Genomic DNA, 22,952 nt, shown 5'->3' with positions numbered 1-22,952 from the left:
GAGAGCCTTCCATGTGCCTCAGAAACAGAACAGATATTTTTAATGATAATAAATAGTATGTTAAGATTTATATGTGTTAAGATTTCTTCCTGATTTAAAACAATTTTTTAATGTATTTGAGATTGTTCTTGACAATGGTTTTAGCAACAGTCAGAGAAGGATTGACTAAGAGTCGGTAGACGAAAGGAAAAAGGCATTTTTAAGTACTTAATATACAGTCAAGAGTCACAAGCTCAGATGCCTACAGAGGCTGGGCAAGTAAATGATGCTCGCAAAGGGTGGTATTAGGGAATGGTGGGGACTGTGGCTAGTGGGAGTGCTCATAATTGCAGAGCACTGTTTTCCTGTGGAAATGCAGGCTACTAAAAACTAAGTCCTTGGGACTTCCCTGGTAGTCCAGTGGTAAAGAATCTGCCTTCCAATGCAGGGCACGCAGGTTCGATCCCTGGTCGGGGAACTAAGATCCTACATGCTGCGGGACAACTAAGCCCTCGCACCACAACTACTGAGCTCGTGCACCACAACGGAAGATCCCGCATGTTGCAACTAAGACCTGACACAGCCAAAAAATAATAATAATAAATAAATAAATAAAACTAAGTCCTTTTAAACAATAAAAATCCTCTGTTTTTTATTATTTTGTTTTTCTTAAACTACACTGGTTTTGTTTTGTTTTTTTTTTAATTTATTTATTTTTGGCTGCGTTGGATCTTTGTTGCTAAGCACAGGCTTTCCTTAGTTGCTGCGAGCGGGGCCTACTCTTTGTTGTAGTGGGCAGGCTTCTCATCGCGGTGGCTTCTCTTGTTGCAGAGCACGGGCTCTAGGCGCACGGGCTTCAGAAGTTGTGGTGCACGGGCTTAGTTGCTCCGCAGCATGTGGGATCTTCCCGGACCAGGGATCGAACCCGTGTGCCCTGCATTGGCAGGCGGATTCTTAACCACTGTGCAACCAGGGAAGTCCCAAAAATCCTCTATTTTTTTTAAATGGAAACCAAAATTTCATATTACACGAACACCCCCATTATAAAATGTGGCAGCCAATTCAAACCTTCGAAAACTATGTGAACCAAAGCGCCTGCAAATCTCCAAATCACCGCCTCGGCTTACAGCTCCCCTCCATCCCCTGTGCTCATCTTCAAATAGGTATTTTAGTCTTAAGCTCCCAAATTCCATATTTGATGACGCACATTAATCCCCCAAATGAGACAACTTACTCTCATTAAATGGAAACGAAAGGCATAAATAAATACAGAAATTAAGGCATAAAAAGATCACAACAAACCCACAAAATGTTATTTACTGTTTCAATGTTGCCTTCCAAAAGACACAGAAGTAGAATGGAAAGAGGGAACGAGTAATTCCTCAGAGAGCCAGTGGCCCCAAGTCTTTAAGCCGGGTGTCTGCAGGAGGTTCCTGGCTGGACCTGGGTCTCCCTGGGGGTGTGGGGGGCAGGAACTGGAAGCAGAGACTAGATGTTAATGTGCAGTGTTCCTCCTGCTGCTTCCCAAGATTAAAGGAAAGGAAGAAGCCAACCACCAGATCAAGGCAGGCATTTCAAAGCACCGTGCTCATTTCACTCTGACAACACCCTATTGGAGCAGATACTAACCAGGCCCTGGTTTATTGATGAGGAAGCTGAGTCTCAGCGAGGTGGTTTGATTTGCTAAGTGCTACCCAGATGGGAAAAGCCAGGATTCTGTTCACCCCAGGTCTTCTGGCTCTGAGACCACATTCCTCTTCCTCGGGCGTGGCTGTCTGTCCACACACTTTTCCCCTCTCCCGGTTACGCACTAGTCCTCGGGTACAAGTGGGTGGTAAGGAGAGTCAAAGTACAGGTTGGGGTGTCAAGGAGCTGCCATAGTTTGATTTAAATAGCATTTTCACTTTGAATCTCAACAGCAAACTCCTAAGGTAAATAGGAAAAATTCCTACTATATTTCAAATTCTTTGGGGTCTCTTGAAACACACACACACATACACACAATACACACACATACACATACACACGCACGCACACATACATACACACACACCTAAACACATACACACACATACACATACACACACACACACACACACACACACACACACACACACAATGCCCTGATATAAATTTTGTTGTGAATATGACTTTCTCTACAAAAGAAATCATTAATTCCAGGCTTTACGGGACACATTTTTAAAGTGATTATTAGCCTATAATATTTTGTTTTATAGACAAAAAATGATGTTTCTCTTCTCAAATTAATTTATTCCAGAAAATGTAGGAAATGTTTGAATGACGATTGGATTGGGGAAGATATTATGGTGTTTGTCTTCTCAATGTACCATTTTACAACCATGAGAAACCCTCCAGGACGGTTAATATATCATCAGGTTGCACTTCAAAGTTCATCTGCTGGTGGCACAATTAGAAGATTATTTGCTGGTGAAAATTAATTTTAACCATTCAATGGCTCAGTAAGTACAGAACATACATTCCAACAAGTGCTAGCTCACTGATACCAGTATAAATCAAGCCAAAATTAAAATCAGAGCTTTATTCATCAACGTCTGGGTTCCGATTTCATACTTCATTGATCTAAAAGGTAGTGGAGAAAACGAAATCCAAATGCCTCTCCACGTTGAACTTCATAAGCAAATCTCTCCCATCCGTTTGATAGCAATGAAGGTACTTGGAAAATGCAAAATAACAGAGGGTCTCAACCACGTGGGAATCCCACCTCCCCTCCTGCTCAGTGAACTGGATCACATTCCTTTCCCTACAGAAAATAATAATCAACATTAAGAAATCTGGGAAGAGAAACACCTCAAAGTCTTTCTCAATATCTCTGCCACATGTCCAAAACTTTTTAAATAAACACTGAAAATCTCCCTACCAAATTAGAAGTCTCACAGGATCTATTAGAAAGTGCCTCAACCCACAGAAAGAGGAAAGAATTTCCTGATCTTGGTTCAGGCCTGACAGTCGGTGCTTCACAAGCTTCCTTCCTCACCTGCTCACAGACATCACACATGTCAATTTTACGAGGAAACGTTTTGGGGGTAAAATTAAACTTTTCATCACACTTAAGTTGAAAAGGATTTTAAAGTCAATTTCTGTTGAAACCTTTTGTGGTCATAAAACAACAGTGAAGACCGGATTCTGGTAGGAAATCGGAATCCAGCATACGCAATGTCTGAGTCTATTCAGGCTGCCCTAACAAAAGTACCACAGACTGGGGTAGGGGGAGCTTAAACAGCACACATTCGTTTCTCACGGTTCTGGAGGCTGGAAGTCTGAGATCAAGGCACTGATATAGTCAGTGTCTGCTGAGGACCCCCTTCCCGGTTCATGGACAGTGTGCTCTCGCTGTGTCCTCACCTGGAGGAAGGGGTAAGCCCGTGTGCCACAGCTACTGAGCCTGCGCTCTAGAGCCCATAAGCCACAACGACTGAGCCCACACACCACAACTACTGAGGCTGCACTCTAGAGCCCACGAGCCACAACTACTGAGCCCAGTGCCACAACTACTGAGCCTGCGCTCTAGAGCCCATGCTCCGCAACAAGAAAAGCCACCGCAATGAGAAGTCTGTGAGCCACGCCTACTGAGCCTGTAAGCCACACCTACTGAGCCCGGCACCACAACTACTGAAGCCCATGTGCCTAGAGCCCGTGCTCCGCAACAAGACAAATCCCTGCAATGAGAAGCCCGCGCACTGCAACGAAGAGTAGCCCCCGCTTGCCACAACTAGAGAAAGCCCACACGCAGCAACGAAGACCCAACGCAGCCAAAATAAATTTTAAATTAATTTTTTTTTAAAAAAAGAAATTTTTTATGAACCTGGATTCTTGCAACTTTCCATACTTAGAAAAGCACTAAAATCATTAACTGAGATGTCTGTTCCTCGCGACTAGCAGCAACCTTCTCCTGTGACGGGTGCCTGAGTGCACATACTCCTTCACCAAAATCACGGGAACACTGTCTTCTCGACCCTCTCCAGAGCAGTTCCCTGGGGCTGTCTGAGAGGCTGTCTCCCAGCTACAGTCCTCAGTGCGACACTGAATAAACTTAACTCACAGCTCTTACACTGTGCATTTTTTTCAAGTCGACACCATCACATGAGGGATTCAGTTTCAACATACGAATTTCAGGGGGACACAGTCAGTGTGTAGCATGCAGCAACTAACCTTGCAAACATAATAACAAAATCAAACATCTACAAAGGACTACATCCCTGGCAGTGAATTCTCATACACACCAGGATTAGCACAGTAATAAATGTAAATCTAAAATGTCATGGCATTAATCCAAACTTTCTACCTCTTAGCAACTGTGACGTCTGTGACTTATGATTTTTCTTCAAAAACAATAAGATGTCAAGTTTGCATCCTTGCAGATGCCATTAAGAATTTGAATCACAAGCCAGCTAACTCACAAAATAACACTATCTGGGTGGGCCAAAAAAACTCAAGCTACTGATTTCATTTGGAGTATCCTGAGAGGAAGCATTCCTGGCATTTGGGAAAAGAAAATGGAAATCCTCTCTGGAGAATCTCACCTTTATCTCAGCCCTTGAAGAATTTCCTCAAAAAAAAAAAAACCCATAGAAAGGGAGTCTTTTGCAGTCAAAAAAATAAGTAAACTAACAAGGACAGAAAGGATCATGAGAGAAAACCAGGTGAAATAAGAGAAAACAGAGATGAGTTTCAAATACTGGGATTACAGGCACAGACCACAGAAAGACAATATTTCAATAAAAGACAAGCTTGAAAATACATGCAGGACAAAGAGACTCAAGAGAATAACATGGAGGGTTTGAAAAGAACCAGATAGAATGTTTGGAAATGGAAAACTGAATGATTTAAATATAAAATTCAATAAATTGGTTTGAAGCATAGTATACACTGCAGAAAAAAATTAATCAAATCTAAAGTACCCAGATTATAGCACAAAGATAAAGGAGAGAGAGAAATACATGAGGCAGAAGTACCCAGATTATAGCACAAAGATAAAGGAGAGAGAGAGAAATACGTGAAAAAGAGGGGGACTCTTGGAGCTTAGAGCTAATGAAGTACGCTAACCCACATCAACCCAGATACAGAAAGCAAAGAGAGAGAACATAAGACAGAGGCATCACCTGAAGAGGCAATGGCTGAGTCACCACACCAGAGACTCAAGATAATTCAATAAATCTGCACGAGACGTATCGTTTAAAGCACAGCACCCAGAATCAAACAGCACACATTTTAAGAAGCTAAAAGAGATAAAATATTACTTTCAGAGAAGTGAACGATGATAGCTGATATCTCATCAGCAACCACCAAGTTAGAAGACAGTGAAAAATACCACTCATGGTCTAAAGGACACGGCCATCCACAGAAACATAACAAAAACATACGTGAAGGAAAAGGGCAAGAGACCTCTGCTCTGGGAACCATGGACGAAGTAACCCCAGTCAACCTTTCCACTAAAACACAAAACCGGACACACTGAAAAACATGTCTTTGAAACATAAGACACCTATCAAGATAGTGAGGAATTCCCACACTCCAGGAAAGAAAGGCAATCCGAAGCCACGAGGCCGACATCTGGGGCCACTTTGGTCCAGGGAACAGAGAGCTGAGAGGGTGAACCATGGTTCTGACAGCCTTTGTGGCCACAGGAAAAGCACTGGTTCAGGACCCACCAACAACGGGGGCCCTTGTGAACCACCCTCCTAGTGAACTGGGACCTCACTGGCCGCACCTGAGGAGTGAGCAGCCTCCTGGCTTCCAGACACCTGGTCAGTCCGAAACATCCCACACGCCGAAGCTGTACCAGGTGATCGTGAGCTGGGCGCCGAAGCTGTACCAGGTGATCGTGAGCTGGGCGCCGAAGCTGTACCAGGTGATCGTGAGCTGGGCGCCGAAGCTGTACCAGGTGATCGTGAGCTGGGCGCCGAAGCTGTACCAGGTGATCGTGAGCTGGGCGCCGAAGCTGTACCAGGTGATCGTGAGCTGGGCGCCGAAGCTGTACCAGGTGATCGTGAGCTGGGCGCCGAAGCTGTATCAGGTGATCGTGAGCTGGGCGCCGAAGCTGTATCAGGTGATCGTGAGCTGGGCGCCGAAGCTGTATCAGGTGATCGTGAGCTGGGCGCCGAAGCTGTATCAGGTGATCGTGAACTGGGATGAACAGGCAGCTGGCCAAGCAAAGCTGCCACTTTGGCAAAAGCTAATATCACCTCAGGCCTCAAATGATTTCCACAAATAAGTTTTTTGTTTTTAACTTTTTTTGGGGGGGTGGGGTGGTACGCGGGCCTCTCACTGTTGTGGCCTCTCCCGCTGCAGAGCACAGGCTCCGGACGCGCAGGCTCAGCAGCCATGGCTCACGGGCCCAGCCGCTCCGCGGCATGTGGGATCTTCCCGGACCGGGGCACGAACCCGTGTCCCCTGCATCGGCAGGCGTACTGTCAACCACTGCGCCACCAGGGAAGCCCTGCAAATAAGTTTTAAGAGTAAAAATGCCCAGCACACAGAGGTAACTAGGCAGAGGAGAAGAGAAGACAGCGCAACGGAGAACCAGCTGTAACAACAGACACTGTGGCTTCAGCCCGGATCACTCACGCTAGGGAGAGACAGCTGCTAGATCTCCCATGGACAGGCTCACGGCAGGAATGAAGCTTCCTGCCACGGCCACGTGAGTGAGACTGCAAGCACCTACCTGGGTCAGGCCTTCAGATATGACTGCAGCCGGCATCTTGACTGCAAACTCACAAGAGTCTCTGAGCCAGAACCGCTCTGGACTTCCTGGTCACAGGAACTATGAGATAATAAATGCTCTTTTACGCCAATAAGCTTGCACGAATGGGATATGCACCAACTGAGAACTCACATGCTCTCCCAGAGAAAGTCTTACCCACGTGTGCACCAGGAGACAGGTAAAAGGATGTTTACAGCAGCGTTGCTACTTTAGCATAAAATTTAAAGCGACCCAAATTATCCATCAACTGATTGGATAAATAAACTGGTATATCAGTCAATGAAATAATACATAACAGTAAAAAAGAATGACTACAGCTATGTGCTTTTAACACGGATGAGTCTCCAAAGCATATTATTGTGTGAAAAAGCAAGTAACAAAATATATGCAATATAATTGCATTTACATAAAGTACATAAAACATTGAAAAAAATCTACCCTTCAGGGATAGATTACTATGAAAAGATGATTATTCCAAAAGCCAAAGTAGTGGTTACCTGTGGGCAAAGGATGAGAGTGGAGGTAGGAGGTTTTTAAAACACGGGTAATGCTCTTTTGCGTAATCTGGGCTGTAGTTTACACAGAGGCTTGCTTTATTACTATGCTTTAAACTGTACATAAAACTGTAGACACTCTTCTGTATATACGATACATCTCACAATAAAAGAAACAAGAGTTAACAACAATGTAAGGATCGGTAATAACATCTTTAGGGGCAGACACAAGAAACGAGTGAAGCCAAGGCAGCCCAGGAATGCACAGAGGATTAAGAAACAGAACAATTTTCTCCCTTCCATTCGGCAAAGGAAGCCTTTTCTGAGGTCCTTCACCTAGACAGAATTAACCCTGTGCTTCTGTCCTAGCCGTTACCACTTTCTCTTTTGTGGTGCCTTCTGTTTGTCTCTTATCTCCCCAAAACATACACTGTAAGGCCCTCTGCAGCAGCCCCGAGGCTGCCCTACAGGGAGATGCGCACAATAGCTTTTGTTAAGGACCTGCAAGACACCTTTGGTCTGCAATGACATTTGTATAATGACAGTTACCAAGAAAGCTTAGAGAAGTTACAAGGATTCTAAGTGCACAAAAGACTGAGGTACTCTTGGGAAGAAAAGTAAGAGTATAAACAGAAGAGTGTGCTATAACCCCATTTGCAGTAAGATCTCAAAGAGAATGCAATACCAGTCCCAGGCTAAACAAAAAAGAATTAAATCGACGCTTTCAGTGGGTACCCACAAGTACAACTGACAGCCTGAACGTGGCCAATCTCCATTATGGCTTTCTGAGTGGCCCGGACGTTGATACACAGGCCTGTTCCACCAGGACAGCCGCCATCTGTCCGCGGCTGCTGTCTTGATGGCAGCAGACGCTGGGGCGGGTGTCCTTGCTCCCAGGCCAGCATTCAGAGGCTGTACTGTAGGCCGGCATTGCGTCAGGTGCCAGGGTTTCAGAAATCACGGGTGCCTGTCCTCTGTAGGGTCTTAACCGGCAGGATAGAGAGCAGCGAGCTGGGCCGACAGCACAGCTCAGTAAGTGCTCTCAGGGAAGGAGGCGTGCCCAGGTCCCGGGGACACCAGCCTGGACAAGCTGTAACCCAGCTGGCTGTTCTGCCTGCCAGCGTGCTTCCCCAGGCTCCCTCCGCGTGGCCACTCCCTTTCTTCCTGCAGACCTTCGCGAAGAGGTCACCTTTTCAAAGAGGCGACCCTGGGCACCCTATTTTCACTGCCACACCCGCCGCCCCCTCTCCCCATCCTCTTTCTAATTCTCTCCAATACTGATGGGTCGGGAGATAGTAGCTGGTCTGCCCTCCCCACAAGGCGAGCAGGGGTGATGTCGGGGGCGTGCAGGGTGCACTGCGGCCCGAGGAGGCCTCGCAAAGAAAGTCCATACAGGACGGCGGCGCTGGGCGGGGGCAGAAGTGGGACGCGTTCCCCAGCCTCGCGAGGACAGGACGGGCCACCAGACCTGGGCAGACCCGGGTCGTGTTCCCTGGCACCGCGGGGACAGGACGGGCCGCCAGGCCGCGGCAGACCCGGGTCGCGGTCCCCGGCCCCGCGGGGACAGGACGGGCCGCGAGGCCGCGGCAGACCCGGGTCGCGGTCCCCGACCCCGCGGGGACAGGACGGGCCACCAGGCCGCGGCAGACCCGGTCGCGGTCCACAGCCCCGCGGGCCGAGGCGATGGAGCCGGGGGGCGGGCGCAGAGGCCGGGGGGCGCGGCGGCACTTACTCCAGCTTCCTGAAGCGCTCGCGCGCGGCCGCCACGTACTTGCCGCCGGCCTGCAGCGCGTCCAGCTCGCTCACCGGGCGCCCGCGCGTCGGCGTGAAGAGGCGCCGCGCACCGCAGGGCACCTCCACCTGCTCCGTCAGCTGCTCCAGCAGCGCCTCGAAGGTGGCCACGGGGCGCCGCGACAGCGCGAACTTGCGGCCCACGTAGAACCGGTCCCCGTTGCGGTACACCACGATGGTTCTGGCGGGCGCGGGGTCCACCAGCACGTGCGGCGCGCGCGAGCTCACGGCCCGCACCGCCCATGCGCTCCGCCGCCTGACAGCCGGGCTGCCTGGGCCACGGCCGCCACCGCCCGCGCTGACGCCACCGGCGATTGCGACCGCAGCGCGCTGCCGCCCGGGAGAGGACACGTGAGGGGGAAGCAGAGCCGGGGCGGGTGACGGGGCATCAGAGTCCGGACAGGTGAGGACGGCAGAGCTGGAGAAAGGGACGGGGCGCGGCTTCCGCGAAGGCGGCGGGAGGGCAGGGGGCGAGGCACTGGGCACCCACCGCGACCCCTCCCACTACTCCTCCGCCTTCCGACGTGCAAGACGTGGGGAGATGGCGGGTGGCAGCACCGTCTTGACAATTAAAACTGCGTCAGGGAGGAATTGTCAGGAACCGTGCAGAGCGTGGGAGAAACTGGAATACTAGGCGCAGCTGGCACGTGGTATTGCAAAGGTGTAGCCTTCGGGACGCACCTTCATTTGGGGGAAGAACAATTCAAGGGCCTGTATGTTCTTGGGAGAGTCGTGCCCTATTCTTTTGGCTGCATTGGGCCTTCGTTGCTGCGTGCCGTCGTGTCATTGTGGTGGCTTCTCTCGTTGCGGAGCATGGGCTCTAAGCGTGTGGGCTCAGTGGTTGTGGCTCGTGGGCTCTAGAGCGCAGGCTCGGTAGCTGTGGTGCACGGGCTTAGTTACTGCACAGCATGTGGGATCTTCCCAGATCAGGGATCGAACCCTTGTCCCCCGCACTGGCAGGCAGATTCTTAACCACTGCGCCACCAGGGAAGCCCTTGCTTGCTTTTTGTATGGCGCGTAGTAGGTGCTTGCATTGTTTTGTTGTTGTTGAACTAATAACTCCAGGAAGGCCAAAAAGCAATTGGGAAATTCACCACAGATGAATGTTTGGTGCCAGAAATCAGCATTGCTACATCCTACACCGACTCACACGAGAGCCTTACATTTTTATTTTTACAACACATTGCTTTGCAATGCAATTGAGAATACTAAAGCTAATATTCTCAAAATCAAATAGCTGCTGAGAACCACAGCAGCCTGAGATTAGGTCTGCAGAGCAGAAAATAGCCACCAAGATCCATTCACATTATCTGATTCTAATAAAATGAATGCTTTTTATTTGCTTGATTATTTCCTAGAAGGTGGAAGCCAAGCTTTTTTATACAGAAGCTCAAAATCATTCATCAGAGTATTCTGCTGAAGCCAGCCCTATCTATCTGTACATGAGCGATTTGGTGAAATTGAGTGATCTGAAAAAATTTCAGTGGAACAGTGGGAGCCTTGATATTTACAGTAAATGAAACCAGACTGTGTTGGCATAAAACCCAAGAAAATATACTAGCGGGACTAATTCTCAACACTCTTCTGGTTCATTGAACGTTATGATCTGCTTTAATGGTGTAGAATGTTAATGTCTGTTAACCTAAAGCTGGTTTTACATTTTAAAAAAATGAGGTTCTTCTTTACAGAATTAATATCCAGCCTCCCTTTTATCAAAACTGTCCTGGAATATTAGATATGCCTCTTGGTACCTTTGAGGGAGACTCAATAAAGCCACTCCATGCCCACCCCAGGTGTCCCATTGGGTTCTCCTACTGCTTCCGCTCCCTTTTAAACTTGGATGCGGGTAGAATCCTCATGGAACAGTTAAAGGTGCAGCGGGGGAGATGGGGAGGAGAAATCTGCATACAGACATGCCCACCCCTCACCTTCTATCCGTGGAGGCTGCCAGTCAAGAACGAGACTTAAAGTGTGCAGGAAACTCCAAGGACCAATCCCACAAAGCAGGGCTCCCACCCAATACCTTTTCAGACGCTCCCTCAACTCCTAAGCTCTGTACACACTGGGTTGAACATAGGAAGTTGCTATTTCAGTTATCAAAATTTGCCAAATAGAAATTTCTCAGGGCTCTACTAAGTGCTTTTGTTGTGACACTTATCACTATTTTTGCAGGATTTTTCTTGTGCATCTCCCACCTGGGTGGTTCACTTTGTAAGGGCGAGGACCCTGTCGGTTCAGTCTTAACAACAAATGGCTACTGAGCATCTACTCTGTCCCCCCAGCCTGTGCTAGGAAGTGGGCGTGAGCAAAGGACAGCCCAGACACATGACCCCTGTCTTCAGGAAGCTTGTGTTCTGTTGCCTCAGCCCTACTCATCATCTGGGAAGTGATTATACGGCCGGCGCTTAGCCCCTAGCTCAACACAGCGATACCATAAGTGTTTGTTGAATTAGCAAACGTGAGAAGTCCTAAATCTCTCCTGTTGGCTTTGGTCTTTCAGTTGCTTCCATTGATTTTAGAACAGATGGTTTCCATGAGCAATCAATATCACTAAACGTGTTCAAGTCTCTACATGTTGGTGTCTTACTTTAAAGCATGATAACCAGAAACGTGTTGCATCTAAAGTGAGGGTCAAGAGATCCACTTCTAGCATGACGGCACATGGACCTCTGCTGACCCATTCCCCAGGGAATTCGTGAAAATTAGGAAAAAAGCAACCACTTAGGGCTTCCCTGGTGGCGCAGTGGTTGAGAGTCCGCCTGCAGGGGATGCGGGTTCGTGCCCCTGTCCGGGAGGATCCCACATGCCGCGGAGCGGCTGGTCCCGTGAGCCATGGACGCTGAGCCTGCGCGTCCAGAGCCTGTGCTCCGCAACGGGAGAGGCCACAACAGTGAGAGGCCCGCATACCGCAAAAAAAAAAAAAAAAGCAACCACTTAAAGTCTCTGGGAATAGTCCTAAGGGCACACAGAAAATGAAGCCACATTTATTCAAAAATCTCCTAAAACTCAGCAAGACCAGGGAGAGTCTATGGTATGTGAACCAGGCCAGCACCTTTGCTCCCTCCTCCCACTACAATGAAGTGGAGTCTCCCCTCCACACAGGTGCAGCCACGAACGCAGGGCTGGTCCCCAGATCTCAGTTGGGGGCTTTCTTCCCAGGAGGGTTCTCATTGTGCCCCATCTACCTGTTGTGAGGCTAGGTTCCAGGTGAGTGTGGCTGAGAAGAGGGGGGCACCTTCCTTCCACCCAGCCCCCACTCAGGAGATGGGGCTCTGCCCTGCACACAGCCCCACTGAGACCCTGAGGCTGCTGCCCCCGCCCACTGAGCACCCAGTCCTAAAGCAGGGCTGTGGGTCAGAGAGAAGCGCACCATTGCCCCCACCCCCAGCCCCAGAGCCAGGGCCCAGAGATCAGGGAGAGGCGGGCCCTAGAGCAGAGAGCTCCAGATCTCTTCCCAGTAAATGGGCTCCACGTGGAACAGAGTATGGAGAAGTTCAAGGCTAAGGTGCTCTCAGAAACGATGGCGGTGATGGTGAAAAGCTATAAGAGGAGACTGAGACTAATACGTTCATCAGATACACACACATATATATAACTGCAGTACAAACTGTAAGCGAGACAGTTGGCTGGAAAGAGCAGGGAAAGAGCTCAAAGAAGCCTTTCTGGGATCAGAAAAAATCTCAAACACTGACCTCGGGCTTCCCTGGTGGCGCAGTGGTTGAGAGTCCGCCTGCCGACGCAGGGGACACGGGTTCGTGCCCCGGTCCGGGAGGATCCCACATGCCGCGGAGCGGCTGGGCCCGTGAGCCACGGCCGCTGAGCCTGCGCATCCGGAGCCTGTGCTCCGCAACGGGAGAGGCCACAACGGTGAGAGGCCCGCGTACCGCAAAACAAAAAAAAAACTCTGACCTCAAAAACTATCACTTCAAAGAAACCCAAATTTAATTGGATTGGTATGTGGAGCAATTTATGCCCAGGGCGTTGTTGAAAAAATAGAGCAATCGGACGGCAATTAGTGGAGCTAACTGTGCATGTGGTTAAGGAAAGAGATAGTCAAAGAGAGCTCTACCCAAGCTGTCGTCTCAGGGCCACTGTGGGCATCCCCAGGGTTGTGCCCCCCAAGGGGCAGCACCAGAAGCTCACACTGTGAGGGTGAAATTGATTTCACTGAAGTAACACGGCCAGCAGCTAAACATGGAAAAGCAAAGAGCACCTGTAATGGTGATTATATAATTATTGTAAGAGACAGTATAAATACACAGCTCCTGTCCCTTCTTCTGTTAAGTGATTTAAAAAACAATAGTATAAAATAATATGTATATACTGTATGTTGGGCTTTTGATAAATAAAAATGTGATCTATGTGTAATATATTTACCAGTAACTGCACAAAGGAGGTTGTTGGGAGCACAGCTGTATTGGGCTAAAGAAAATGACTACATATGGTAACTTAAATCCACAGGAACAAGTGAAGACAACCAGAAATGATAAATAGGAAGGTGAATATAACAAACCTTAAGTAAATGTAAATAAACTTGCTGTCCTTTCTTCTCTCAGCTTCTTCAGAAGACATAAAATTATGTAGATAATTGTAATAGTGTATTGTTGGGTTTGTAACATTTATAGGTGTGCTTTGTAAAACAACAACGCCACCAAGGGGGGAATGGAAATAGAGCTATATAAGAGTAACGTTTCTGAAAGAAAGTAAAAATAAAATAGTGGGAAAAATTACTAAATAAATTAAAATGCTGTTTATAAAATTTCAGTTAAATCAAAAGAGTGGTAAAGGAGGAAAAGAGGAATAAAAAAAGACATGAGACACAGAAAGCAAAATGTTAAATGGTAGCTGTAACTCCAACTATATAATAACAAACAATAACAAAATATGTATTAAACAATCAAAAGGCAAAAATAGTCCCACTGCGTGGAAAAACAAAACTTAACTATATACTGCCTACAGGAGACACACTATATATTCAAAGATACAAATATATTGAAAGTAATAGGATGGAAAAATTAGATCATGCAAACAGCAACCACAAACAAACTGGAGTGGTTTTACTGATAACAGACATAATAGACTTTAAAACAACAACAACAACAAAATGTTACTAGAAATAAAGAGGAACATTTTATAATGGTAAAAGGGTCAATCCTTCAGGAAACTATAATGATTATAAACATATATGCACCTAATAACATATACCCAAATCATAAAGGAAACAAACTGACAGAAATGAAAGGAGAAATAGACAACTCAACAATAATAGTTGGAGACTTCAGTACTCCACTTTCAATAACGGATAGGAAAACTGGAAAAAAGATCAACAAGGAAACAGAACAACACTATAAACCAACTATACCTAACTGACTTATAAAACACTTCACCCAACAACAGCATAATACACATTCTTCTCAAGTACACATGGAACATCCTCCAAAATAGGCCCTATATGTGGTTATAAACAAATGGGTTGAAATAATACAAAGTGTGTTCTCCAATCACAATGAAATGAAAGTAGAAATCAGTGAGAATGAAATTTGGAAAACTCACAAATATGTGAAAAGTAAACAACACACTCTAAACCACTGGGTCAAAGAAGAAATCAAAAAGTAAAATAGAAAATACTTTTAGATGAATGAAAATGAAGATACAACATGCCAGAACTTATGGTGTCCAATAAGCAGTGATTGAAGGGAAATTTGTAGCTATAAACACCCATATTAAAAAATTAGAACCTTCACCTTGGGACACTGGGAAAAAAAGCAAACTAAACCTAGAGCAAGCGGAAGGAAGGAAATAATAAAGATTAGAGTAGAAATTAATGAAATAGAGAGTATCAATGAAACTGAAATCCAGTTCTTTGAAAACATTAACAAACGTTTAGGTAGATTGACTAAGAAAAAAGAGAGAAAAGACTCAAATTATTAAAATCAGAAATGTAAGAGAGGACATTACTACTGACCTACAGAAGTAAGAAGAATTATAAAAGAGGAATTATATACCAATAAATCAGATAACTTAGATGAAATGCACAAATTCTCACAAGACACAAACTACCGAAAATGACTCAAGAACAGACAATCTGAATAGACCAATGTCAAGTAAATAGACTGAATTAGTAAACAAAAAATATATATCAATTCTTCACAAAATCTTCCCAAAATATAAAACAGGAGGGAACACTTCCCAACTCATTTCATGAGGCCAGTATTACCCTGATACTGAAACCAGACAAAGATATCACAAGAAAAGAAAACTACAGGCAAATAGCTCTTATGAACAGGGACATGGAAATCCTCAACAAAACACTAGCAAACCAAATCCAGCAACACATTACAAACAAGTAGACACCATGACCAAGTGGGATTTATCCCAGGAACGCAAGTTTAACATCTGAACATCAATTAATGTAATGCACTGTACTAACAGAACAAAAGACATGTTATTAAGCCATATGATAATCTCATAGACAAAGAAAAAGTATTTAACAAAATCCAACACCCTTTCATGATAAACACACTCAACAAAGAAGGAGTAGAAGGGAACTTTCATAATCTAATAAAGGGCATCTGTGAAACCCACAGCTAACAACATATCTAATTGTGAAGGACTGAATGATTTCCCTCCAAGACCAGGAAAAAAGCGAGGATTCTGCTCTTGCCACTTCTTTTCAACTTTGCACTGGAGACTTTAAGAAACAGAGAGAGAGAGGAGGGGGAAGAAAGGAAGGAAGGAAAGAAAGAAGGAAGCTGGCATTCATATTGGAAAGGGAGAAGTAAAACGATCTCTATTAACAGATAATATGATCTTGTCTGTAGAAATCCTAAGGACTCCACTAAAAATCCATTAGTACTAATAAACAAGTTCAGCAGAGTCATAGGACACAAGATTAATATTCAAAATTCAATTGTATTTCTATACACTTATGATGAGCAATCCAAAAATGAAATTAAGAAAACAATTCCATTTACAACAGTATTCAGAAAGAATAAAAGGTGTAGGAGTTAATTTAACAAAGAAGTGCAAAATGTATACTTTGAAAACTACAGAATGTTGTTGAAAGTAATTAAGGAAATGTAAACAAATGGGAAAACATCGCATGTTCGTGGATTGGAAGAGTTCGTTTTGTTTTGTTTTGTTTTGTTTTTTTGCGGTACGCGGGCCCCTCACTGTTGTGGCCTCTCCCACTGCGGAGCACAGGCTCCGGATGCGCAGGCTCAGCGGCCATGGCTCACGGGCCCAGCCGCTCCGCGGCATGTGGGATCTTCCCGGACTGGGGAATGAACCCGTGTCCCCTGCATCGTCAGGCGGACTCTCAACCACTGCACCACCAGGGAAGCCCAAGAGTTAGTATTTTTAAGCTGGCAATACTCCCCAAATTGATCTACAGATCCAATGCAAAAATCTCTATGAGAATCCCAACTGACTTCTTTGGAAATTCACAAGCTGATTCTGAAATACAGAATTGCGTACGGAATTGTAAATGATTCCAAATAACCAAAACAATCTTCCAAAAGAACAAATTTGGAAGACGAACTTTCTGATTTCCAAACTTACTACAAAGCAACATTAGTCGAAACAGTGTGGGACTGGCATAAAGATAAACACATAATATTGAGAGTCCAGAAATAAACCCATGTATGTATGGGTCAACTAATTTTTCACAAGTGTGCCCAAATCATTCAACTGGGAAAGAAGAGTCTTTTCCAAAAAAAATGGTTCTTGGACAACTGATATCCACATGCAAAAGAATGAAGTTGAAACCTTACCTTACACCATATACAAGAATTAATTCAAAATTGATCAAAAACCTAAATCTAAGAGTTAAAATGATAAATCTCTTAGAAAAAAATCTAGAGGTAATTCTTCATGACCTTGGATTTGACAATGATTTTCTAAGTATGACTCCAAAAGCATGAGCAACAGAAACACATAGTCGAACTTCATCAAAATTGAGAACTGCTGTGCTTCAAGAGACAGTGAAACTGTCTGTGCTTTCTAGAGAAAGTGAAAAGACACCCACAGAAAGGGAAAAAGTACCTGCAAGTATATATCTGATAAAGGGTTTGTACCTAGAATATATGAAAAACTCTTCAACTCAGTAATAAAAGACTAATAATAAAATAATAACATTGGATTTTTACCCAATTTAAGAATGGGCAAAAGATCTGAAGAAGCATTTTTCCAAAGAAATATGCAAATGGCCAGGTAAGCAACTGAAAAGATGTTCATCATAATTAGTCATGAGGGAAATACAAATCCAAACCACAGAGAGGGGCTTCCCTGGTGGCGCAGTGGCTGAGAGTCTGCCTGCCGATGCAGGGCACGCGGGTTCGTGCCCCAGTCCGGGAAGGTCTCACATGCCGCGGAGCGGCTGGGCCTGTGAGCCATGGCCGCTGAGCCTGCGCGTCCGGAGCCTGTGCTCCACGACGGGAGAGGCCGCAACAATGAGAGGACCGCGTACCTCAAAAAAAAAAAAAAAAAAACACAGTGAGATACCACTTCACATCCTCTAGGATGGCTGTAATCAAAAATTCAGAAAATGACAAGTGTTGGGAGGATGTGGGGACGTTGGAACCCTCACACGATGCTAGTGGGAATGTAAAGTGGTGCGGCCATTTTGGAAAACAGTCTGATAATTCCTCAAACAACTAAAAACATAGAGTTATTATATGATCCAGCAACTCCAACCCTAGGTGTATACCCAAATGCAAACCATATGTCCACACAAAAACTTGTACAGGAATGTTACCAGCATTATTCATAAGTATTCAACAGGTGGAAACAACCCAAGTGTCTATCAGCTGATGAATGAATGAGCACTCTATCCATACAACAGAACATTATTCGGCCACGAAAAGGAATAAAGTACTGACACGTGCTACAACACGGATGAGCCTTGGAAACGTTATGCGAAGTAAAAGAAGACAGTCGCAAAAGACCATTTATGTGAAACGTCCCGAGTAGTCAAATGTATCGAGACAGAACGTAGCCTAGTGGCTGCTTAGGGCTGGGGGAGAGGAAGGTTGATAGCCGAGAGTATCAGATTTGTTTCTGAGGTGATAAAAACTGTCCTAAAGTGCACTGCAGTGGTGGTTGCACATATATATCATTTACATAGACTTTAAATCGTACACTTAAATGGGTGAATCGCATGTCATGTGAATTACAATAAAGCTGAAGGTTATTTGTACATAGCACTTCAACTAATGGACCTGTGAAACAGACATTGTTAGGAGATATCTAGCCCCATACAACTTAGTCCCATCACATCCTAATTTAATTGAGAGTTTTTCCTAACTCCCTATGGATGGGGACACTAAGACAAGGATTTCCTAGCGCACTAAAAGGGCAAATTATAACCCTAAAATGCTAGAGCAAGAAGGAAAGGGTGACTTCATTTTGTATTTTTAAAACCTGCCAACATTAACTAAAGAAGCCACAGCGCTGTAGAGGGGTCCACATCATATTTACCAGGGAAAGGTTGAGTCGTATGTGACCTCACCTCTGCCGCGAGTTGACAGGAAAACAACTGTAGCTGGAAGCAGGATTTCCCGGTTTAAGCTCTGTCATGGGAACCAAACAATTCCAATCATTGGACTTCAGCTAGCAGTAAATATAAAAATGTTAGTGATGGCTCTAGGCAACAATAAATTCTCTCATTCTAATGCCCGTGTGGGGCTTACAGGGCAGGACATTTTGTAATAAAAATTAATGATGGATGCCTAATGGAACACTTTAATAAAAATACTAATAAGGATCAAGTGTCAGTTTTAATAAACAGAATAAAGGCCTGCTTTTTTTTTTTTCACCCTGGTCAAAATAGCCACTGGGTGGTGGTGAAAGGGGATGGACAGGGAGGTCTGGGAAAGAGCCTCCAAAGGCCTTCACCTTGAGGGCTCACAGAAAGAAGCAGCCGGAATGTGCTGTGAATGTTCACATAAAACCCGGGCTCTTCCCATGGACCGTGGCTTAAATGGGTCAGCCTGAACCTCTCAACAGTTTCGCTAGATCAGTGCTCCTCAACTGGAAGGGCCCATTTGCTGTTACCATTATGTATTTCCCAGCCAGCGCTGGATCAACGCTTTCGTAAAACACAATATAAATTAATTACTAGACAAACTTGGAAAAACAAGAATGTACCGAAACACAAGCCAAATTGTTTATTGTATTAAATTCATCAGGTATAACGTTACTTTGTCCAATTGCTATCAAATTATTTAAGGCGTCAATTTCTGTATTTACCTCTTCGGGCATCATTTTGCAGCGGGGTCCCTGTGAGCAGACCGCCCTGTGGGAAGCAGAGCCCTAGACCTCGCATAGGCCGTGGTACAGGGGTTGCACAAACCTCTCCAGATACATCTTCAGGGTCACACAGGGCAAGTACACATGCACGAGCTGTGCCAGGTTGAGTGCATGGCCGGGCAAGGAGGGCTGCTCCCTTGCTGTCATAACAGCCCGTGACAAGACCCCGTTCCTTGGGGAGACATACCTTAGCAATGGCTTCAGACTCCTCAGGGCTGGCTGTGGCTCATGTCCTGACTTCTCGTTGTGGGATTTCTGGTTGTTTATCTGAAGTTAGAGTGACTGTTAGGGTTACGTGTTCAAAATCAGAGGATATATATACCCTCTTAGCGGATTGTGTGGTCATTTTCATTTTGCCAAATAACACTAAAGACATTGTTTCTTAAGTCAATGTATCAGATGATCAAAGTAACAGACACACATGTTAAAGTTCCTCAGTATTTAAATTACCGATGGTAACTTCAAAAAGAGGTGCAGAACATATGGTGGTACGTCTGTTCATTAAATAATAAATATCGTTTCCAAGTTCAAACTTCAACAAATTTATCACATGAGTAGAGTTTTCAGAAAGCTTGATTAGTAAAGTTTTGGAATATTGTAAGTCAATTCCAGAGACACTACTTCCCCCAAAGGCATCCTTAGAATTGATACATGGGCGATTCAGAAATAGAAGCACTCGTGGACAGTTGAAGGGCTTGCTGAAGGCATCTTAGTCATTGTCTGCTAGTCGTTCCTGCTTGTAAAGGAGCATCCCTCCTATCATCATGTGACTTTTTGGGTTCCCCAGCTGTCTTCCAGGAGGTGAGCCCATTCATGTCCAAGGAGCCTCATACAGTGCTGTGCACAGAGTGCTTCCAAAATACGTTTGCTAACTGACATGATTTCTCTTTCCCAAGTACATGTATAGACATGCACTTAATGGTACATGTTTCCAAAAAATTAACTCTGGGACCAACCTTGGAGGATGCCAATTAAAGAGCCTTATGAGTCACATGGCCCATTATTCCAGGGTGTGGAAAGGAACCCTTTCTGGAAAGCCCACGGCTGCCGTGTCATTACGCAGACCAGGGCAGCCAAAAGGGGGCAGGTACGCTGGTCCCACAGGTGGCTTAGACCTGGCTTCACATCGTCCAGGTGGTCCGGGCAGCCCACTCCTGCCACCTGCCCCAGCAACCTGCTCACCAAACCTCACAGTGACGTGCAGGGGCACCATGGGGTGGGGAGGCGTGGCTTGCAGAGCGTGGGAATAATGAAATCTAAATCAGGTTGAAGAACACTGTTAAGCTAAAAATCAAAACTCACAGAGCACTTGAGTGGGAATCTCATTGTAAAGCTCCCGTGGCAATAAAGGGGCCTCTAGACAAGTTGCTGAGCCTGTCTGAGTGGGAAGTGTGCGGTCGGGGGCAGATGGGCCTCACCACCCCACAATGCTCCTTCCCGGGGTAGGGCCACTGGTTCCCGAGGCACCTTCTTCAAAGTTTGCCACTTGAGTCGACACTCGAGGAGCATAATCTCCTCATGTGAAGTGAGAAGTGTCCACATAGAAGCCCCGGTGACCCCCTGTACTCCCAGCTGGACGATACACCAGTCGAGACCTGGAGACAGCAGCAACACCCACCTCAGGTTGAATTCGGCAGACGAAGCACATGATTGAGCAAAACGACAATGAAAATAAAACACCAGAAACGCACTCCTCCCGTCACAGAAAAACGTGTGTGGGTTCCTTCTTGACCGTGACTTCAAGATCTCTCCTGACGTGGCCGTACATGACCGCCGTTCCCGCGTGAATCCTCAACTCTAATCCGACCAGAACGTGAAGAGGCCTTGGATTCTGAGAGCAGTTCTGATTCCAAACTCATCATTTCCTGAGTTGTGTGTGTCTTTGGCAAATCGACCTCTCTGAGTCTCAGGTCTTCCACTGTGAATCGAGGATAAGATTGGCTTCCAAAAGGTTTAGCTGTGGGAATTCCCGGGCGGTCCAGTGGTTAAGACTCCGCGCTTTCACTGCTGAGGGCCCGGCTTCGGTCCCTGTTCCGGGAACTAATATCCCACAAGCTGCATGGCCAAAACAAACTCACAAAAAGTTTAGCTGTGACTCTGACGTAGGGAACACGCAGCCCAGCTCGGCCGGCGCTCGGTATCGAGCTGGGTCTCCTAGAAACATCGTGCTCTTTGCCATCTCAAGCTTCAGGGGTTTCCTACAGCCCCAGCCAGGCACCCTCCTTGGCATCAGCTAAGTCTAAGAACTCTTGATCAGTGTGTCGCTGTGTTGTTCTTGGTTCCTGGCCGTCAGATACAGACCCACCTTAAAACGTCCAGACGTATTAGAACCTCATAAGGTCTGGAGGACCACAGAAATATAGAAAATTAGAAATATCCAGTATTTGTGTGATACTTGAGATGATAGCGAAAAGAACCCAATTAGCCCAATGCCGGATTGGTTTCCTCTTACAGGCGTTTCTTTCACTGTATTTTGGTTGATGAGTAGCGATGAGCGAAAGCAGCATCTTCAGGTTACATAAAAGACAGGATGGAACTTGGCTCAGTTCCCAGTTTACGTTACCAGTGATGTGACCTGGGCTAAGTGAATGAGGCTGTTTCCATGGCAATCAGGCGGGACAAGAACACCTGCTTCAGAGAGGGATGCTGAAGCCGAATGCAGCGCATGTACCAAATGATGTTTGCGCGGCTCAGATCCTTCATCCACAGCCCTCATCATCTTTTCCTTTTCCTAACGAAGCGTTTACACCCTCTTATTTGCACAGATGACCAGGGCTCGCACGACCTCTCCTGAATTCTTAGAGCCTGATGGTCAGAAGGGACATCAGAGGCGACAGAGCATTCCAAGGGCCCCAGGTTAAAATCGACCCCAAACGTACACTGCTTTCCAACAGCCCCTGGTATTAAACTTCGCAAGCGTGAATGAACAGTCATCATCATCTTACCTGGGATCCTTTTCCCTCTGGTCCGCCGTCCAGACATCCACTTCCTAAACTCCGTGTGCTCGTGTAAAGCAAAGACGTGTGACAGAGGATCGCTAACATCCATGCGAGAGCCCAGGCTAAAGGGACAGATGGGCAGTGCAGACGGGCTCTAGGCGAGACCTTAGCAGGCGCAGTGGTGTCTGCCCCACCTTCACGCCCAGGGAACCCGCTCCAAATCAGTGGGTGCCTCCTTATCTCTGTATTGCCTTCAGAGAAAGAAGTCCTACTTCTCTGTGGGCTTTTATTCACAGAATTAGCCACTGACAGCAAAAGGTAAGACCACATAGGATTCATTCCACGAGCCCCGTCACTGGTGCAACTCCCGACTGCAACCTAGGTGCCTCCCAAAAGGCTGTCGAGCAAAGCGAGAAAGGGCAGTCGGATTCCCAAAGCAACCCCGAAAAGACCACGTAACCAGGAATTCAGCCGACGTCAGAGGAAAAGTAGGCTCGATGCTGGGGTCCAGCTGAGCACCCAGCGCCCCGCGCTCTGAGCTGCTCTGTGGCCACGTGTGAAAGCGAACACTCTGACATCACGGAAGCCGGCGGCGGGCCCGGGGGAGGCTCAGCTCGGCCCCTCGTGGAGCCTTAGACAAACGGCTGCGTCCCACCGCTTAACCGGAGGACAGCAATGGTGAGCACATCCCCCGAAGAC

The 22,952-nt window shown here is 46.2% G+C and overlaps 1 protein-coding gene across 1 annotated transcript in view; it reads right to left on the bottom strand.

The window, feature by feature from the left end:
- The window catches only part of LOC309969575 (doublecortin domain-containing protein 2C-like), a gene marked incomplete at both ends in the record, with an annotated part of 46,019 nt that extends 23,657 nt beyond the window's left edge, over nt 1-22,362 (bottom strand). Inside the window, 6 exon segments of the mRNA XM_082851421.1 lie at nt 8,948-9,336; nt 18,484-18,510; nt 18,514-18,615; nt 19,502-19,540; nt 19,544-19,581; nt 22,260-22,362. Of these exon segments, the coding sequence (XP_082707547.1) occupies nt 8,948-9,336; nt 18,484-18,510; nt 18,514-18,615; nt 19,502-19,540; nt 19,544-19,581; nt 22,260-22,362 (698 nt within the window).
- Nucleotides 22,363-22,952: the final 590 nt, after the last annotated feature.

The sequence above is a fragment of the Leucopleurus acutus genome (assembly GCF_964270905.1).
Source record: "Leucopleurus acutus genome assembly, chromosome: 12".
Lineage (NCBI taxonomy): Eukaryota > Metazoa > Chordata > Mammalia > Artiodactyla > Delphinidae > Leucopleurus > Leucopleurus acutus.
The sequence above is the reverse complement of the archived record's forward strand: the minus strand, read 5'-3'. Positions and strand labels throughout refer to the sequence as shown.